At 37.5% G+C, this 21,514-nt stretch overlaps 1 pseudogene and 5 gene segments (V, D, J or C); 5 read left to right on the top strand and 1 right to left on the bottom strand.

Annotated features, from left to right (window-relative positions):
* The first annotated feature begins 896 nt into the window (after positions 1 to 896).
* Positions 897 to 1,900, top strand: LOC131985266 (immunoglobulin kappa variable 1-39-like). The segment is given in 2 exon segments: positions 897 to 948; positions 1,152 to 1,900. Coding segments are annotated over 2 exon segments (363 nt in total).
* A 790-nt stretch (positions 1,901 to 2,690) lies between these two features.
* Positions 2,691 to 3,257, top strand: LOC131984297 (immunoglobulin kappa variable 3-20-like). The segment is given in 2 exon segments: positions 2,691 to 2,742; positions 2,850 to 3,257. Coding segments are annotated over 2 exon segments (372 nt in total).
* Positions 3,258 to 7,236: 3,979 nt separating this feature from the next.
* Positions 7,237 to 7,798, top strand: LOC131984322 (Ig kappa chain V region GOM-like). The segment is given in 2 exon segments: positions 7,237 to 7,288; positions 7,491 to 7,798. Coding segments are annotated over 2 exon segments (360 nt in total).
* Positions 7,799 to 9,039: 1,241 nt separating this feature from the next.
* Positions 9,040 to 9,972, bottom strand: LOC131984354 (Ig kappa-b4 chain C region-like). The segment is given in 2 exon segments: positions 9,040 to 9,815; positions 9,969 to 9,972. Coding segments are annotated over 2 exon segments (348 nt in total).
* Positions 9,973 to 11,669: 1,697 nt separating this feature from the next.
* LOC131985179 (Ig kappa chain V region 3381-like) lies at positions 11,670 to 12,347 on the top strand. The segment is given in 2 exon segments: positions 11,670 to 11,721; positions 11,829 to 12,347. Coding segments are annotated over 2 exon segments (375 nt in total).
* A 904-nt stretch (positions 12,348 to 13,251) lies between these two features.
* On the top strand, positions 13,252 to 13,772 carry LOC131984353 (immunoglobulin kappa variable 4-1-like; annotated as a pseudogene).
* The last annotated feature ends 7,742 nt before the right edge of the window (positions 13,773 to 21,514 follow it).

Below are 21,514 nucleotides of genomic sequence, written 5' to 3'. Positions count from 1 at the left end.
ATAAGGACGGATGCACTTTTGCTGAACCATACAGACATTATTCATGTTCCATTGAGGCAAGACAAAACTGAGTCTTCTGAAAATCAGGACTGAAATACAAACTAATGTGATGAGGAGATGACCTGCAGGTGGAGAGACTGCAGAGAATCTCAGGTGAGGAGAATGAGGTGATTAGGCAGGAAAACAAGCTGAGAACTGATTGGCTGGAGAGAATAAAAACTCTGTGAGAAAGGAAGGAGGAACAGAACTGATTCAGAGCAGGTGTGTAGATACGTAAACATATATATACAATGTCTGTATATGCAAATAAAACGTTGAACCAATTCTACTATTATTTATCAAGATAATAAAAAATTATTAAAACATAAATAAATATTACACACCATTCACAAATCACCTCAAGTCTCATTTTCTGACTTATATGTTCTGATATAAGGTTTCATATCTCTGTATATCAGACAACATATATGCTGATTGCAATAGATATCACTGTGCATTAGATAGGGCAATGTCGGGCTCTAGTGGAAACTATTTAGCAGATAATAAAGCCACAGAAAAGAAGAAATCTTTATTTAGATTCCAGTAATTTCACTACAGTTCATAGAGATCCCCTTTTGATTTGCATTTTGTCTTCCTATTAAATTCTTTAAAAACAAAATCTAAAAGACACATTTCCAGCAAGGTAATGGGAGAAGACCTTCAAAGTAAATGTTCTATTATGTTTCTAGTTTTTTCATAAAGAGCAGAATCAGGTGTCCTGACTTGGTTTGGTTGACAGTTCTCTGCCTCTGTGTGTTTGCATATGTGTCCTGCCTCTCTGCTCCCAGCTGTTAAGAGGCCAGTGTTGATCAGTGGCTGTCCAGGCCTTTCAGAGACACTGACACGCCGGCAGCACAATGAAGATATCACTGATTCTACTGCTGCTCACCCTGGGGCTCCTTGTTCAGGGTGAGACTCTCTTCTGAAAACTTTGCTTCAGGATCAAACCAGGTTCACCACAATGATGTTCTGCTGTGATGGAGAAACAGTGAAACAAGCAGCATTTACCTTCTTCCATCTGTTCTGCATGTTAGAGATATTTGGATGTTAATTATCTTTCTCCGAGCTGGATTTGTCTCATTAAAACTTTTCATTTTTTTCATGTTTTCCAGGTTCATCAGGAGACATCATCCTGACTCAGTCTCCTGGATCTCAGTCTGTTGTGTCAGGACAGACTGTCTCTATCAGATGTAAAGCCAGTTCAGGTATAAGTAACTACCTTCACTGGTACCTTCAAAAATCTGGAGAATCTCCCAAACTCTTGATTTATTCTTCTACAAGTCGTCAGTCTGGAGTAGCAGGTCGTTTCAGTGGGAGTGGATCTGGAACTGACTTCACTCTGACCATCAGTGGAGTTCAGATTGAAGATGCAGGAGTTTATTACTGTTCACAGAGTGGTTACAGCTTCCCGTTCACACAGTGATACAACGTCGTACAAAAACCTCCCTCATATAAAGAGGAACTGATCTGACTCAACAGCTGCATACAAATTAGAGCTAAAAAAAAAAACTTTAAATATGCAACATAATTAAATCATCATAACAAGGTATATTGACAGAAATAACCTGAATCTCATATTTTTATTGACTATATTGTTTGTAAAAAAATCCATTAATAACCTACTCTGTGTTTGAATCAAACAGTCTTGATGTCTGAACTTTTAACAGGCATGCTATAACAAATTATCATTGCACCAGAACTTTATTCTTTAAACCATTTTCTTAGGGTTTAATTGTAATCCTTCTCATCTATCTGAAAAACATAAACAGTGTTGAACTGGATCACTACATGAATTACTAATATTAATTACACTATGTATTTATGAAAAAGCAATCTAGAGTTAAGAAATAAGATTGTGATACTTTCGTAAAGAATGCTGTGTGTGATTTTTTATTTCCACAAATTGAAACTTATTTCAAAGTCTGCAATAAATACTTTTTCTATCCAGTTTATAAATAGTAAACAGCAAGGGCTTCATATGATACATTCTCTTCTGTTGCCTTTGAATTGGACGTTTTGCAAAAACACATACATTAAAGTAAATCTTTAACATGAGCTTTATGTTGAATCCCTCTATGCTGATGATTTACTATTGTTTCAAATATTGTAAAACTACATTCAGACTGTTGATTTATTTAAAGGCCATTTTAACATGACTTTTACTCATCCTTTTTGACCACAATATTCTATTGTTGTTTTATTGTAACATTGTTAAAATTAAGACATTATCAGATTTTGCTTAAAGAGGTAATGATCTAATATTTTAGTAAATTTCCAACAAATCTCACAAATTTAAAACATCCCTCATTAATCAATTTATACAAATGAAAATATACTTGGAAAACATTTGCATAAAAATGTGCATTATAAAAAATAACTGCCATCATCAACATAAATTAAAACATATCACTATTGAATTCTTTAATCTTATGAGAGAGAAAGAGTTGCTGAGAGTAGAAGCAGAGTAAAACATGTGAGTCAGTTCATGACTGGGAACACTGTCAGAGCATTTCCATAGAGAGCCACTTTGCATCAGCAGCACCATGCTCCAGTGCTCTGGGAGAGTTTATAGTCCTGAGAGTTGAACACTGGATGACTGACAGCTGTCCTTCATGACAACAGAAGCCACAGAAATCCTCCTCATCAGAAACATGACTTTGATCTGCGTCCTCATCTGGACTCTCCTCTGCTGCTGCTTCACAGGTAAAGTCCAGAGAATCACACTCCTCTCCTCTATGAACATCCGTCCCTCTGAAATGAAGCCGACAAAACCATGATGCTGCTTTATGTTTCTGTCTCTGTGTCCTCAGAGTCCAGAGGACAGGTCACAGTGACTCAGCCTGGAGCAGTGAGCTCTGCTCCGGGAGGCTCCGTCTCCATCAGCTGTAGGACCAGTCATAGAGTAGATGGAGTGGATCTGTCTTGGTACCAACAGAGAGATGGAGAAACTCCTGAACTGCTTATTCACACTACTAGCTCTCGTCAGTCAGGGACTCCAGATCGTTTTACAGGCAGTGGATCAAACTCTGACTTCACTCTGACCATCAGTGGAGTTCAGACTGAGGATGCAGCAGTTTACTACTGCATGGGGGAATTCTATCCCAACAGTCAGTGGGTGTTCACACAGTGAAAAAGCGTCGTACAAAAACCTCCCTCAGTCAGCAGAACAGAAACTGAACTTACTGCTGCAGGTGGAAGCTACTGCAGAGACTGACACACTTCCCTGGTCACACACACACACACACACACACACTGTACTTTCTTTGTCTAAAATAAATTACAGATGATTTGAAAAGCAGGAACCATTTTGTCCTACTTCTGACATGAAAGACAATATAAAAACTTATTTTGTCTTTCATAAAGGCTTGTGTGAGTGAAACACAGATGTTTTGCAATGGGGCTATTTCTTTGTTTGTAGAAACTTTTGGTTTCTATTTGCATTTTTTTAGACCAGTAATTGAATGTTTGGAAAAAAATAAGGGCAGAAAATGTATATTTGTTAGACAACATAGACAATATGCATGTTCCATCGAGGAAAAAAATCAGGACTAAGGCTACGTTTACACGAGGACGGTCTGAACAGAAGACGCAAAAGTGGCGTTGCGTCTTCACTTTTTATTCCTCGTTTAGACGAGCGTTTTCGGGAGGAAATCTGCGTGCATACGGTGACGCAATAGTGTGTGAAATTCGATTGTATGCAGCCAGGCGGCATCACTTAAAGCGATAAGAGCATCTTTGGGTATGCAGAAGTTTTAACGCCACACATTTCCATCAGCTACTCCTTCCACAAAGTTATCCACCATCACTAGATCTCCCAGGTCTCGTTCACAGCCGTCTGGCTCGCCTCCGACGAATTGCTGCATCCAAAATGTGATGGAGGTAATTCCAGATCCTTCTCTGTTCACTAATACTATCTGTACATATCCTGTACATTTGGTGGAAAGACTCCTTCAAGTTTATTAGAGCTGCCAGAGCAGCTTGAAGGTCCGACGCATGGAAATAATACCACATGTTTGTTTATTTTCCTGTACTGGAGCATGTATGTGACGTAAACACATACGTGACGTGAGCAGATCTGAGCAGAGTTTTGCGTCTTGTCAGTGTAGACGACACGCTACGGCGGAGCGTATTTAACTTTTCCACTTTGGAGGGTGGTTTCAGATTTTTGCGTACTTAAGCCCCCAAAACGCCGTCACCGTCTAAACGAAAGGCACTTCCGATAAAATATTTTGTCGTTTTTACCCGCGAGCGTCCTCATGTAAACGGGGCCTGAAATACAAAGTAATGTGATGAGGGGATGACCTGCAGGTGGAGAGACTGCAGAGAATCTCAGGTGAGGAGAATGAGGTGATTAGGCAGGAAAACAAGCTGAGAACTGATTGGCTGGAGAGAATAGAAAACTCTGGGAGAAAGGAAGGACGAACAGAACTGATTCAGAGCAGGTGTGTCGATACATAAACATATATACAATGTATATATATATGCAAATAAAACTGTGAACAAATTCTAGTATTAATTATCAAGATAATAAAGAATAGTTAAAACATAAATAAATATATCACACCGTTCATAAATCACCTCAAGTCTCATTTTCTGAATTATATCTTCTGACATAAGTTTTCATATCTCTGTATATTGGACAACATATGTGCTGATTGAAATAGATATCACTGTGCATTAGATAGGGCAATGTCAGCCTCTAGTGGGAACTATTTAGCAGATATGGAAGCCACAAAAAAGGGAAATTGTTTTTAGATTCCCTTAATTTCACTACAGTTCATAGAGGTCCCCTTTTGATTTGCATTCATTGTCTCCCTATCAAATTCTTTAAAAACAAATTCTAAAAGACACATTTCTATTCAAGTAATGAGCAGAATCAGGTGTCCTGACTTGGGTAGTGTCGTGGCAATTTTGACACCTGCACTAAGTTAATGGGCGAGCTGGCCAAACACAAAGCACTCAATACTAACAATAATAACATTCATATTCCATACACCGCACAATTCCGAATGGCTCTTTTACAGTACAACAAAGTCCCGTACACCGCTCGACTTATATCTGTTGTAGGTCCCAGCATTGATTCTCCAGCAAGACTCAATGTGGTCCTATCTTCCTCCCCTATACATCACATCAGGACAGAAACCACTGGTCTACATGTTCCCCTCTCTCATGGTGTTATCAGAGGCTGCGTGCCAAAGCCCTTATTTCGCATCTATGCGTCCCTCACTTGCGCCGTTCACTTGCGTCTTAGTCCCGCCCACCGGGGATGCATGGAGAGACGCAAGTGAGGGAAGCGAGGAGAGGAGAAACGATTTAAGACAAATGGGACGTCCTTCCCTCCGGAGCGTCACGTGAAGCGACGTCCGTTTCTAATGACGGCGGCAGCGGATCACAGCTGGATCAGCTGTCAGTCGCTTTAACAGCTGGAGACATGCACTGATGATGATAATAATAATAATAATAATAATAATAATAAGTGTTTTCTCTGTTTAACAAAGACCTGCACATGAATAACAACCTCCATTGTGTATTTATACTGTGAACTGTGTCCAGCTCAGGGGCACGGGAATGTCTTTATATAATTTATTAATTATTATTTGCTGCTGTATTAGGACAACTATTAGGGCCAAGTATGAAAAAAAAATACGGACCCGGGGGAGGGGGGTAATACTGGTCCATGCCTCACTGGGTCCGTCCGGTGCCACACACATACACACACAGACACACACACACACACACACACACACACACACACACACTTCAAAAAGATGAATAAAGATTCCATAAACCCGGCTCCATGGCAGCGTAAAGACGCATCACATGAGGATGACCGTGAGGAATGAAGGCTGGGAACAATAAACCTGCTGCTGTGAAAAAAGTTTAGACGAACGTTACACTGTAACTGTCAACAAGAAGCAGAGGAGGTCTGAAAGAGAGACAGCGCTCCGTGTGAACGCGAGGAGGAGGAGCGTCAGTCGGATCACTCTGATAAAACACCTTAAACAGAGCGAGTGATGGAGAAGAAGAGACATCCCGCAGGTAGAAAGGAATGAAATGTGGTGATGTCGTAACATCACCTCATGTTATCTGTTTTTAATCATGCCATGGTGGCTGGGTCCCTCTCCCCTGGGTTCCTATCTATTTATTTATTTATTTATTTATTTCGTATATTGCCCTAATACGCCGTCTTAGTAGACGATCCTGGTGATAAATTAATTATTTAATATACCAGAACATGATTGTGTCCGCTGAACACCGGCCAATATTTTATTAGGTTAGATGATGAAGGTAAAATGTAAATTATGTCACTCAGTAATGATCAGCCTCGCGTGGGACTGATGAAAATGACAAACAATGTAAAAGTGTTTCTTGCTGACAGACAGACTCTCAGACTCTCTACTGTTTTTTTTTTTTTTTACTTTAATAATATCCATAATAAATCTGTACGGTGGAAAAAACAGATCACGAAAAGGAAAAAAAGGAAAAAGGAAAATAACTTCTAGAGCGATGTTTCTCTTAATTTATTATAAATGTAGAAATATGTTTGTGGTGTTTTTGTTGTTCAGAGTCACAATAAAACAGATTTTAATTACATGGTGAATCATATAAATAAAATATAAAACTTGTGGTGACACACTTTAGTTTAATCTGTGATCTGTCTTCACTCCGGTATCAAACTACAGCGATGTTGATGTATAACATCAGTCCGATCAGCTGCTGCGTCTATTCAACGAGTCAGGGGGCGGGGCCACCGCTAAAAGACTTCCGCATAGGATTCTCTCGTGTATCCTCGCTTGTGCCTCCTCCGATATGCCTCCTCTATCCTCTATCCTCTATCCTCCGATCACAAATAAGGGCTTTGGGACGGTCTTAAAGATGGCGCCCGCGAAAGAACTTCCGGTTCAAGCGAGGATAGAGGATAGAGGAGGCGAAACTTAAGGGCTTTGGGATGCAGCAAGAGTTAAGTTCACAGAGTGAGTTCCCACAATGCCTTGCGTCTTGAATATCAAGTAGGTCGCCACCTACTTCATGTCCCACCATGCAGGAAACACCAAATTTTCATCACAGTAGGTTGACAGTTCTCTGCCTCTGTGTGTTTGCATATGTGTCCTGCCTCTCTGCTCCCAGCTGTTAAGAGGCCAGTGTTGATCAGTGGCTGTCCAGGCCTTTCAGAGACACTGACACGCCGGCAGCACAATGAAGATATCACTGATTCTACTGCTGCTCACCCTGGGGCTCCTTGTTCAGGGTGAGACTCTCTTCTGAAAACTTTGCTTCAGGATCAAACCAGGTTCACCACAATGATGTTCTGCTGTGATGGAGAAACAGTGAAACAAGCAGCATTTACCTTCTTCCATCTGTTCTGCATGTTAGAGATATTTGGATGTTAATTATCTTTCTCCGAGCTGGATTTGTCTCATTAAAACTTTCATTTTTTTCATGTTTTCCAGGTTCATCAGGAGACATCATCCTGACTCAGTCTCCTGGATCTCAGTCTGTTGTTCCAGGACAGACTGTCTCTATCAAATGTAAATCCAGTTCACTTATCGGTGATGACATTAACTGGTACCTTCAGAAACCTGGAGATGCTCCTAAACTCCTGTTTGCAGATACTACGTATCGTCAGTCTGGAGTTCCAGATCGTTTTAGTGCAACAGCACGTCAGACTGACTTCACTCTGACCATCAGTGGAGTTCAGACTGAAGATGCAGGAGATTATTACTGTCAGCAGCATAACAGCTACCCGTTCACACAGTGATACAACGTCGTACAAAAACCTCCCTCATATAAAGAGGAACTGATCTGACTCAACAGCTGCAGAGAAATTAGAGCTGGACAAAATATCATGTGAATATGCTTCATAATTTAATATATAAAAACAAAGTACAAAGACACAAATTACCTTAATAATATCCTATTTTGTCAGGCAAAGATTAATTCATAACCTACTCTGTGTTTGAATCAACCAGTCTTGATGTCTGCACTATTAACAGACATGTTGTTACAAATTATCATTGCACCACAACATTTCTCAGGATTAAATTATTATCCTTCTCATCCATCTGAAAAACATAAACAGTGTTGAACTGTATCATTTCATTTATACTAATTCATGAAAAAGCTATCCAGAGTTAAGAAATAAGGTTGTGATACTTTCTTAAGAATGCTTTATTTGATTTTTAATTTCCGCAAATTCAAACTCGTATCAAAGTCTGCAATCAAGACTTTTTGTATCCAGTTTATAAATAATTAACAGCAAGGGCTTTCAATATTACATTCTCTTCTGTTGCCTTTGAACTGAAAGTTTTACAAAAACACATAAATTAAAGTAAATCTTAAACATGAGCTTTATGTTGAATCCCTCTATGCTGATGATATACTTTTGTTTCTATTTCTCTAAAACTACATTCAGACTGTTGATTAACTTAAAGGCCATTTTAAAATGACTTTTATTCATCCTTTTTGACCACAATAATCTATTGTTGTTTTATTGTAACATTGTTGAAATTAAGACATTATCAGATTGTGCTTACAGAGGAAATGATCTAATATTTTAGTAAATTTACAACAAATCTCACAAATTGAAAACATCCCTCATTAATCAATTTATACAAATGAAAATATACTTGGAAAAAATTTGCATAAAAATCTGCATGATAAATTAAAACATATCACTATTGAAATATTTAATCTTATGAGAGAGAAAGAGTTGCTGAGAGTAGAAGCAGAGTAAAACATGTGAGTCAGTTCAGGACTGGGAACACTGTCGGAGCATTTCCATAGAGAGCCCCTTTGCATCAGCAGCACCATGCTCCAGTGCTCTGGGAGAGTTTATAGTCCTGAGAGTTGAACACTGGATGACTGACAGCTGTAAAATGGAACAACAATTCAAAAATAACCTCTCAAAACCACTAAAAACTACTCTGGACTTTACAGTTCTGGACTGGACTGTTATATCTTATATGTCACAGAAAGGAAGTCAAAAGACATTTTCATAATATGCATAAAATCTTTATTGCTTTAAAATGTTGAAAGCATCAACACTAGCAAGAACGAAGAGAGAGGTACAAAGTGCAGAACAATTGCTAACTGTACAATGCCTCACACCATTACAGCTTTGTGATTTACCATTGAAATAGCTGCACCATGTCTACAGTCTTAAAACAATTAAAACGAATCAGGAAAAAATGTACTTCTTACGATTGTCACTTTGGCGCATTAATCTGATTCATGCTCCTAATATATAACACATGTGAAAGAAAGGAATTCAAAAGACCCGTCACTTTTATAAGATATGATGGAATTCTTTATTGTTTGAAAATGTTAAAACTAACAACACAAGCAAGAACAAATTAATGTTGAAACATCATGAGAGAAACAGAGAAAGAGTGCAGACTGAGAGCAGTAGCAGAGTAAAACCAGTGAGTCAGATCAGGACTGGGGACACTGGTCTCTCCTCAGAGTCTCTGAGAGCGGAGTCTGGGAGCCCTGGGTGGCCTCACAGGTCACAGAGCCCACCTTCCTCCACTGGTCTGCAGAGAGCCTCAGGGTGCTGCTCCAGCTGTAGTGGCCGTCCTTCTCCAGCACCCCGGGGCTGCTGCTCTGCTCCCAGCTGATGCTGCTGCTGCTGCTGCTGCTGCTGCTGCCGTCCACCTTCCAGGCCAGACTCCAGTCTGAGGGGAAGCCCTTGTTGGCCAGGCACATGAGCGTGGCCTTCCCCTGCTGCAGCTGCTCAGTGGAGGGGGGCAGCACCGTCAGGGTGGGACGGGCATCACCTAGGAGACACCAATCAGATTAGAGGACAGCGGGAACACACAGCTGTCAATCAACCAGCAGACACTTGGACACCTTTCCTGTGTGAGAGTTGATCTTCTCCTTTAAGGAGTTTCTGTCAGATGGTTTTTCTGCTCCACCAGTCACTCACTCACACATTGTTTCACTTCCCTTTAAGAAGCCTCTCATGCATATCAGCACAGAGAGAATCATCGTACAGAATGAGCTGAAATATATCAAACTACACTGGAAATAAAAGAAGCAGGCAACATTTTTAAACTCATCAGCAGCATGAAAAACCTGAACTACACATTATTTAATCTGTTAAATTTAACATTAATACAGGATATAAACTGACAGCAATGAATGTTATTATGTTGGATTTCAGTCATTATTTAGTAAACTGTTCAAATGATTTAAAGACTCAAAAACTGCAACAACACATGACACAGTATACAGATTATTAATTTTTTTTTATCTCCAATCTTTATCTCCACTTTGTTAAATTTTTCTTCATGAAGTTAATTCACCATAACAACAGTTATTATTGTGGTGGAAAACTAAACATCAAACAACTTAATTATAATAATTATAAAGTGTTATAATAATAACCGGTTCAGAAACTTTTTTTAAATAAACATTTGACTTACTTCCAACATCCAGTCTGGTTCCTCCACCAAAAGTCCACCACAGTGATACAAACTCATTGAGCCGCCGTACAAAAACCTCTCACTGTAGAGAGACACGGCTCTCTGACTTTGTCCAACTGAACTAAACCTACAAGCCCTAAATATGCAACATTACCACTGAAGATGGAAATAATCATTCATCCTGTTATTTAAAATGATTTTTTCCATTAAAAGTAGTTTTTGAAGTTATGTTGCTGAAGTCAACTTTGTCTCTGACTGCAAAATCTTGGTCAAAAACTCACAAATTAAAGTGATAAAGCAGCTATCTTTTTCCTGGACTGTGTAATATATAAAAAACAGAAAGACAGATGGCTAGAATTGTTAAAAATGTAAGATATTTGACTTACTTCCAACATCCAGTCTGGTTCCTCCACCGAATGTGTACCACAGTGATACAAACTCATTGAGCTGCCGTACAAAAACCTCTCACTGTAGAGAGACACGGCTCTCTGACTTTGACACAAACAAACTCACCAAGATAGGTCTCTGTTAGAAGATCTTACAGATAACATGAACATGAATAACAACACAATGACAGATTTCGAAATGCAGATTTTTTGAAATACAGTATTTTTATTATAATATTACAGATATTAAATTACATTAGATTGATTTCATTGGAAATGTGTCTTTGGCTTCTCCAGGTACATACAATGCCCTTAACACAGCACACCTTAAAAACAGACGATACACATTATATTATATATAACATTGTACAAATGGGCAGGTAGCAGCCAATGAGATATACAAATAATACATGGGTGCAAATAAAATATCAAGTGTCTGATGCAGTCATCCTGTGATCAACACCTATATGTAACAGGTAATAACAGACTTTTTATAGTTGTTCCGGTTAGCACTTTGAATCGTAAATTGAAACATTTTGATACCAAGTTTTTCAAGTAGTAAAACCGAATAAAAACTGCATTTAAACATCCTGAAACAATATTCTGATGATGCTGATCATCAATGGATCAATCAGTTTATCAGAGTAATCCAGGTCCCTGTTGGAGTCAGTCAGAGCATTTCCATAGAGAGCCACTTTGCATCAGCAGCACCATGCTCCAGTGCTCTGGGAGAGTTTATAGTCCTGAGAGTTGAACACTGGATGACTGACAGCTGTCCTTCATGACAACAGAAGCCACAGAAATCCTCCTCATCAGAAACATGACTTTGATCTGCGTCCTCATCTGGACTCTCCTCTGCTGCTGCTTCACAGGTAAAGTCCAGAGAATCAAACTCCTCTCCTCTATGAACATCCGTCCCTCTGAAATGAAGCCGACAAAACCATGACGCTGCTTTATGTTTCTGTCTCTGTGTCCTCAGAGTCCAGAGGACAGGTCACAGTGACTCAGCCTGGAGCAGTGAGGTCTGCTCCGGGAGGCTCCGTCCCCATCAGCTGTAGGACCAGTCAGGATGTTTATGGTGGGGACCGGTTAGCCTGGTACCAACAGAGAGATGGAGAAACTCCTAAACTGCTTATTTACTATACTAGCACTCGTCAGTCAGGGACTCCAGATCGTTTTACAGGCAGTGGATCAAACTCTGACTTCACTCTGACCATCAGTGGAGTTCAGGCTGAAGATGCAGCAGTTTACTACTGTCAGAGTTATCACTGGATCAACAGTCAGTATGTGTTCACACAGTGAAAAAGCGTCGTACTAAAACCTCCCTCAGTCAGCAGAACAGAAACTGAACTGACTGCTGCAGCTGGAAGCTACTGCAGAGACTGACACACTTCACTGGACACACACATTGTGCAGACAAACTTTGGGTTGTATTAATACTAAGACACCTTTTAATTCAATGATCTATAAGACATTCGTGTCCTCATCCTCTTTTTATTTTCCCCTTGGCAGTCTCTCACACATTTTAGTAGATTAAACCTGTCAAACATCACAGATACATTATATATCATTTTTTCAGCCCATAATTTGATTATGAACTGCAGTAGATTATATGTACAATGACCATATCCCTTTTAAATTAACAAAAACATATCTTTCGTACTTTTAAATTCAGAAACTAATATTGTGAATACAATAAATTACATTTAAACGATTTCAAACTGGGACACTTTTGTTTTATTGGTAAATACATACACTTTCATAAAGCATCCCACGTATTCTCGAACTGCAGTTGTTTGATCCAAACCTATTTTTTACCCATTTATTCCAACAGCACTTGAATGCACCATGACACACAACCTCACAATGAAAACAAATCAGATAAACTCCAAATTGCTTTTTTCTTTGTCCATGCTTCACCTTTCAATGTAGTTTCATAAAAATGCATCCAGTGTTTTTTTTGTTATACTGCTGATACACTGACAGACAGACCCACTAAAACATAACCTCATGCTGGAGGTAAGTATTTAATCATTACTCATATCATTTTGCAACCAGAAGATATTTCATTAAAAAAATGTAATCGTTTGGAGAATAATGTTAAAACATGTGTAACATCTTCTCCAAATCTTTTTTTATCAACAAAACAACTATTATCCCAGCCGAGTATTGGCCCGCCTCTCTTTTCAAATTAGAAGATAACATTTTATGAGAAAGAAAAAACAGTTTTCAACATGGAACTCACTTTAACTTCGATGCACTGTTAGAAAATATAACTGTTAGAGTCAGTCAGAGCATTTCCATAGAGAGCCACTTTGCATCAGCAGCACCATGCTCCAGTGCTCTGGGAGAGTTTATAGTCCTGAGAGTTGAACACTGGATGACTGACAGCTGTCCTTCATGACAACAGAAGCCACAGAAATCCTCCTCATCAGAAACATGACTTTGATCCTCATCTGGACTCTCCTCTGCTTCACTCAGGGTGAGAAAGATCATCTTTCTCTCAGGTGAAAATCATTTGGATTGTTATAGAGTTTCACCTCAGCATCTCATGTCCAGTGTTTCTTCTCTCTCCTCAGGGTCTGTGGGACAAAATGTTGTGTTGACTCAGCCAGCAGCTAAATCTGTCCAGCTGGGTCAAACTGCTTCTATTCCCTGTCAGGCCAGTACAAAGGTTCACCACTACACTGGCTCACAATACTACCTGGCCTGGTACCATTAGAAAACTGGAGAAGTTCCTAAACTTCTGATCTACCGAACATCAGATAGATTTTCTGGAATCTCCTCCAGATTCAGTGGAAGTGGAGCGGGGAATGGAGTCGACTTCACTCTGACCATCAGTGGAGTTCAGACTGAAGATGCAGCAGTTTACTACTGTCAGAGTTATCATGTTGTCAACAGCCAGTATGTGTTCACACAGTGAAAAAGCGTCGTACAAAAACCTCCCTCAGTCAGCAGAACAGAAACTGAACTGACTGCTGCAGCTGGAAGCTACTGCAGAGACTGACACACTTCACTGAGCACACACACACACACACACACACACACACACACACACACACTACTAGTAATTGATTAACTTTTGTAAATACTATAAATCATTTATTTTTCTGACCTAATTTTAACATACGTGCACAAGTGAGAGTGGATCTTTATACTATTATTATTAATAGTGGACTATTTTCATTTTGTTCTGGCAAAGTGGGGACCACTTTTTTTTGTTTTAGCTATGTTTTTGAGAAAAGCTACAGACAACTCCATCACTCACTACACTGGATATGTGTTCATGTGGATTTCAAGGCGAATCTCCATAGTTAAGGTACACTTGCTTAAGAAAGATTTTAGTTCAGTTCACACATCTGCTTGCCACCAGAGGGCAGTAAATGCTCATCAGAGAAATTATCTGTTTCCCATTCGTTCACCACTTTCATTACAACATCATGCACAAGAGTGACACACAAAAGCTGGTCTTGCATGACAGTGTTTTATCAAACTAAAGAAATCTCTGCTTGTTGTACTGATACATCAACACACAGTCCATGCAGTTAAACTGAAGGGGCCTCGGGCTGTTAGGTATGTTCCAAAAAAGCTATCAGACTCCATGTCACAATTCAATTTGTACAGACATTATAAACACTTGCAGATCTTGTTGAGCCACTGAATCAAATCCAGTTCCAAGAGAGATCACTCTCAAAACATGAGCACAATAGCACATCACCCCTGATTATTTTTAAATCATGCTATCAAATTGCGTTCGGGAAGAAATTGGCCTTTTTCTTTTTGGGGGGTTGGGGGGTTAAGTGGGATAAACTGATGCAGAGCAAATGTTTTTGATGGTCTGGCTGATGAAGCAAGACATTCAATGTTGTTTTTTTCAATGTAAATTGTCCCCTGTACTAAATGTATTCACTTTAAGGCTTAAAGCACAATACATTTCCATGGAGGCTTGTTAACAAAAACAGATATTTTTATGTCTAAGATATTGAGCAAAGAAGTATTTCTTCCAGTTAAATGAAGGGATTTTAATAATTATCATAAATAATTATTTATAATAAATGATATGACTTGATATACTCTAAGTCACCTTGAGTTGGGGCACCACTCTAATTTATCAATTTGGAACACTGATTAATAATTAACTTAATAAATATAATCAAATTACCATATTCATATTTAGTAGTGGTTGAATGAATTTGGAATTCTTTTCATAGAAGAGGTTAGTATGTCGTTCGTAGTGTGCAACATTAAATGGACAGCATACAAAAGGGTATTTCTTCTAAATAAACAAAGAAAAGCAAAGAAAACATGCAGTCTGATCTAAGATTATTTACAGTGGAAGTGTGTGAAGGGAGAGAGTGTGTGGGGGCCATCAAAATTGCAGAAACCACATGGCTTAAAAGAAAGAGTGGTAAAAACCATAAAGATGTTTATGGAGGACGAATGGCCTTTCCTGTCTTGGAGGACATTGGGCCACGTGCTGCTGAGTAACCTTTGAATTCTTCTCCAAAGCTGTGCGTCTGATGAAAGCCAATTCAAGTGCCCTGCATGTGAATTAGTGGAGTGTATTTTATGCCACAAATGGTATAATTTATGCTACATGTAATATAAGAGTTTCTTCTTTACTAAGAGAAGCCACAGTCTGACCTTTTGTTCAGAACAGCCAGAGTCTCCAGGTACAACTGGTTCAAACCAGAATAATGAACATTAACATCTGGGAGTTGTCAGATATAGAGGCGTTGGAATTAGTTTCTTCACAGAAATGGATTTTGATCACATTTCTAGCTAGAAATATATGTTTTATTGTCTAAATATTCACTCAGTGAATGTACATAATCACTTTGTATGTTGGAATAGCCACGGAATATGTCATTAACTTGCATTGTAACGAAATCCGTGTCAGTTTCACGGAAATTTGAGTGATTCCGTGGCTATTCCACGGATTTTGAGTTAAGCAAATCCGTGGCTATTTCACGGATTCCTGTGAGACCATGTTGGTTAAAAAGTAGGTATAACAGCGTGCGCGTTCACGAGAGAGTGCTCTATAGGTGGAGCCATAAGCTGAAACATTTGAATTAAATAACCTTACACACAGAGAGAAAATTCAGAGAGAACACGGGCTCATTGGAGGGACACCTTTTTCAGCAGCCTTGAAATTGACAAAGTTCTCCTCCGCTGTACCTCAGCAGTGTATTCTAATGATTGATAATAAAGAAAACTAAAAGGAACTTCAACTTGGTCTTTCATCCACTTTTCTCACTCAGAGAGGTAGTACATTTATACTACATTAGTGTGTGAGAAAATCCAGTAAGTTGGTAGAGTTATTCTGCCTGTACGACTTAATGTTTGTAATAAGCATAATTAACATGCAACTTCAAGTGATGTGGCTACAAAAATATTACACCAATAATACATAAAACCACACATAAACCAAATCATTGATCACAGGTCAAGACTTGTGCTTAGTCCTTGCCTATAATCGTATCAACTGCCCAGTATATACCAGTCCAGTGGGAAGGATTATGGAGAGGTGTTGGGAGGAGGTTTGGTTGCAGGTTGTCTTCCAATAATTTGCTGTTTTGCAAATTAAGTTTTCACTCATTCAGTTCCCTGCCAGAGAACTTAAAAGGGAGGCCCTGGATGCCATTTTGAGAGGTGAATGAGAAATGCAGTGTATTTTCATTCACGCTAGTTCGAATCCACAAATTAACTAAAGTTCAAATGTGGCAAGGTCCCAACAATAAAACAGTTTTTTTTATTTTTAAAGTACGTTTGCTCAAGGCTTCTAAAGAGCTACGAGCAGTGGGTTTTACTCTCCTGGGAGACCAGTCAAGGTAAGGGTTTCTGGACCTGTTCGGCTTTTTAGAGTTTCTCTTTCAACTGTTTTGTCATATTGAGTTTTTGGGCCATTCTTTTTTAAAAGTCAAGCGCAGTAATTATTGCAGATATGTAGAATTTGCTTTATGGATTAGAATTAACAGAAAATAAATCAGACTAACTGAATTAAGAATGGCTTATTTAGTAGCCTGGCTGTATAGAGCAGGTTCCAGGTCAGGGTTGGGAAATTAAAGGAATATAACCTACAATATTTAAAAAATAATAATAACTGACCTAATTGACTCCTGCCCCCCACGACAGGAGTAAAGTATGCAACTGTAAAACTTTAAATAGATGTTAGTCTGAATAGAGTTACTGTCTTTAAAAACAAATAGGAGACGCACAGCCAGGATATTGTCAGAAATGTGTTTTTAGCATAGGATTATAAGAACTAGAAAAACAAGCTTGTAATGGTAATGATGATGATAATAATCATTATTATTTTATAATTAGTATTACTATTATTATTATTATTATCTATATTTTATATTAATTTTAGTATCCATTTATTCATTAAATTAAATGTATTTTTTAAAACTTGTTTTTAACTATTTAACTATGTATTGAATTCTATTGTTTTAGTTCATTTATTTATTTTATCTGGTGTTTCCTCACTGTAAATTGATGAGATTGTGTGTGAAACACTTTGTGTTACATATTATTTGTATGAAAAGTGCTATACGAATAAAGCTTAATTGATTGATTGACTGACTGACAAGACTGTTTCTTGTTTTGGGTAATTTGATGGAATACGTTACAAATTTTTTTACACGAGCAAATGTATATATATATATATATATATGTATATATATATATATATATATATATATATATATATATATATATATATATATATATATATATGACAATGCCGACTACGTGACAGCTCCTGGCCTTGAAATGTAACAATGCAATCAAATATAATAGATCCAAGATATAATAATAATATGGAACATTCTTATACATTCGTAATAATGACTGTGGTTATAAACAGAAATTAAAAACAGAGACAGAGGACTTAGTGTGTCACATTCTGACTCTCAGTGAAGCATGTTGACGTGAAGGAATCTCACTTTATATGCAAATGATGTGAGGTAATCACGCCTCTGTATCAGGCTCACAAAACCACATGTCAAATTATGCGCATGAAATAAGATGCACAGATTGCACGTAGCAATTATAAATAAGTTTTAAAAAAAACAACAACTACTGTACATGTTTAGACATCACCCATTTTTTTTTTTTTTTTTTTTAACTCTATGGAATCTTGGGCTATTTTGTCCATTTTTTTAAATTCCTTTTCATGTCTTTTCGGGTCTTCGTTAGTCATTTTGTGTCTTTTTTGGTCATTTGTGTCTTTTTGTGTCTTTTTTGTGCCTTTTTTAGTAATTTTGTGTCTGTTGTTGTGTCTTTTTTAGTTATTTTTTTGCCTTTTTTTTTGCTCATTTTGTGTCTTCTGTGGGTTTTTTGGTTATTCTGCTGCTCTCACTCTCTGGTTTCTGCTTTGTTTTCACTTTACAACATTTACACTTCATATTACTCACACATCCACATTTACATTAGTGATGTTACTGACTGACACACTTCACATTTGTACTTATCACCTCGGTTGTTTAAGTTAATTTCATAAATTCTTTAATTTCTAGACATCCTTTGTGTCCTATTCCATATTTGTCATAGCCTAGGAGCCGGGTTATGTTAATCACTTAATAACATCGTTAATTATTGTCACAATAATAATGACTACTGTATTGTTATTATTCTAATTATATAATTAAGTTCTGAATTAGCATTCACATTGAATTCAGTAGATGTTTAATAATTATAATATTACATTCAATTTATATAGCGCTTTTCTCGACACTTTTTTCACAATAATTAAGCACCATTCCATTCAGTTCTGCAAGTTCATATCCATTTATTTTTAAAATCTAGAGTGTCACATTCTGACTCTCAGTGAAGCATGTTGACGTGACTCATTAACTAAGGAATCTCACTTTTGTATGCAAATGATGTAAGGTAATCACGCCTCTGTATCAAGCTCATAAAACCACATGTCAAATTATGCGCATGAAATAAGATGCACAGATTGCACGTAGCAATTAAGTTTGGTTCACAGATACATAACCAAAAAGCTTTTCTTTTGGAAAACCTCAAAAGTTTTCCAAGTATGCAACAAGTATGATCTGTGCATTTAATCCTTACTGATTTTAATCCTCTGTGCATAGAACTCCATTCATTCATTTATTCTCCTGAACTGCTTATTATTACTGAGCTGGTGGGGGGCTGGGGCCGATCCCAGCTGACTCTGGGCGAGAGGTCGGGTCCATCCTGGACAGGTGGCCTCACTATCACAGAGCGACAACTCAATTACTGCAAGAACATGTTTGTGTTGGCAACTGTTCAGTCCCAGCAGTAGCAGAACTATTTGTGTTGGTGAAGCCAAGTAGGTGATTGATTGAATAAATAAGTAAAAAAAACAAAAAAAACTACTGTACATGTTTAGACATCACCCAGAAGAGAAGTTTTTTTTTTTTTGCATTAGTCTGTTGGACCCATTGAAGGTAGTCTCAGCACATTTAGTTAAACTTTTTTTTTTTTTTTTTAACTCTATGGAGTTAAATTATTTTTGTCCATTTTTTTAATTTATCATTTTCATGTCTTTGTTAGTCATTTTGTGTATTTTTTGGTCATTTGTGTCTTTTTTGTGTCTTTTTTGGTCATTTTGTGTCTGTTGTTGTGTCTTTTTTAGTTATTTTGTGTCTTCTGTGGGGTTTTTTGGTTATTCTGTTTTGTGTCTTTTTTGATCATTTTGTGTCTTTTTTGGTAATTTTGTGTCTGTTGTTGTGTCTTTTTTAGTTATTTTGTGTCTTTTTTTTGGTCATTTTGTGTCTTCTGTGGGGTTTTTTTGGTTATTCTGTTTTGTGTCTTTTTTTAGTAATTTTGTGTCTTTTTGTGTCTTTTTTTGGTCGGCTTTGTTTTTATGTCTGAATGTGATGAAGAAGCCATGCTTTGGCGCTTTTGGAGACTCCAGAGGGTTAAATAAAGGTTATCATGTGACGGTCCCCGTCTAGTGTTGATGTGGTTGACAGTTATTGTTTCTCCTATGTGTCCTTGAAGGTACCATGAGCAGATTGCAGATTTGGAGCACCTGGTTCAGGCTCCTAAAAGTTCTAAGTTCTGAATTATTATTCACATTGAATTCAGTAGATGTTTATTATTAATAATAATAATAATAATAATAATAATAATAATAATAATAATAATAATAATAATAATACACCCAATTTATATAACGCTTTTCTTGACACTTTTTTCACAATAATTAAGCAGCTCCATTCCATTCAGTTCAGCAAGTTCATATCCATTTATTTTTAAAATCTTGTGATCATTTACACACCCTGGTCATTACAAAACTGTACATTGCATCTGTGTGACACACGTAAGGGCTTTATTTAATCCCGGCCAGAGAAACAGGTCTCTCTGCAATCCAGCACATGCCTCAAAAGATGGATTACGTCCAAGTACATATTTGGGTGTGTTCCATTTTCTTCTCTGCCTGATGCTCATATAATCGCTGTGTCATCAAATTATAACAGTAAAGGGGAATGTTTGTCTTTCAACTAGTAGTTACAGGTGAAAGATGTTAGGAGTCTACCTGGAGACTCTTGAACTGTGCTGCAAATACATTTAAATTCAGAGCATAAAGTCATGATTTTACAATTCATGAGTAAGTCCAAAGTCTTTGGCCTGAAGCTCGAGTCAAGTCCTCAATCTGAAGCAAGTCGTTGTTATTTTGAGCCTTACAATGAAGATAAAACATCCTGCTAAGTCTAGATTAGCCTACCAGCATTACTAATAGATCATAATGAGCGTTTATTAAAAACTAGACTTGATTTTGGCAAAATATATATATATATATAATATTATATTAATTTTATTTTCAGCAAAGTGAAAAATGACATATGTACAAATGTGTTTCATTGTATGTTGCTGAACTTGATTATTAACCCTCTGGAGTCCATCTATTTATTGAAAATACACATGTTTTATTTACAGTAATAACTTTATTTATATATGATATGTAGACAAGCTGAGAAAGCCATTTCAAGTGCAATCATAGGAGTTTTCACAGTGTGCCATTTATGTTTCTAGACCATTTTTAAAATGTGAATTTTCTTTCTACAATGAAAACTATTACTATTTTTAATTTACATGCAAATAGACTGTTCTCTAGATTTATTATTTTTTCTGCTGGTACATTTCCATAGACACCTGTGTCTTTTGTTTGTATTTTGGGTTCCTGGCAGCTTTATACTTTGTTAATTAAAATAAAATGAAAAATCTGACTGATAGCCAAGTTTGTGTGGAGAAAAAGGAGCCATGCATGTGATGTAAGGACAGACTGAAAGATGCTAACAGAGACAGAAATTAATGCAGAGGAAGTTGACAAATTTGAACCAAAATCTCCTGGACTTCAGAGGTTTAATTGCTGTTTCGATGCTTTTATGCAGTTTCTCTATGCTGTTTTTGAAAAGAGAGACATGTTCTGTTTCAGTCCCACATAAACTCTTTATTATCTGAATAATCAGCAGATAATAACATGCTTGGTGAAAACTCCAAGCATGCTTACTGTCTCATTTCCTTGTTAACCCTTTGAGGCCAGAGTATTCATTCTACATGAGTTATACAATGCAAAGCTGCTGTTTTCCACAAGATTAAACATCTGCATTAAAATTAATGTGTCATTTTTTTGTATTCTGCATGAAAACAATGGTAGTCAGCCTCCAG

The sequence above is a fragment of the Centropristis striata genome, chromosome 14, assembly GCF_030273125.1.
Source record: "Centropristis striata isolate RG_2023a ecotype Rhode Island chromosome 14, C.striata_1.0, whole genome shotgun sequence".
NCBI lineage: Eukaryota > Metazoa > Chordata > Actinopteri > Perciformes > Serranidae > Centropristis > Centropristis striata.
The sequence above is the reverse complement of the archived record's forward strand: the minus strand, read 5'-3'. Positions and strand labels throughout refer to the sequence as shown.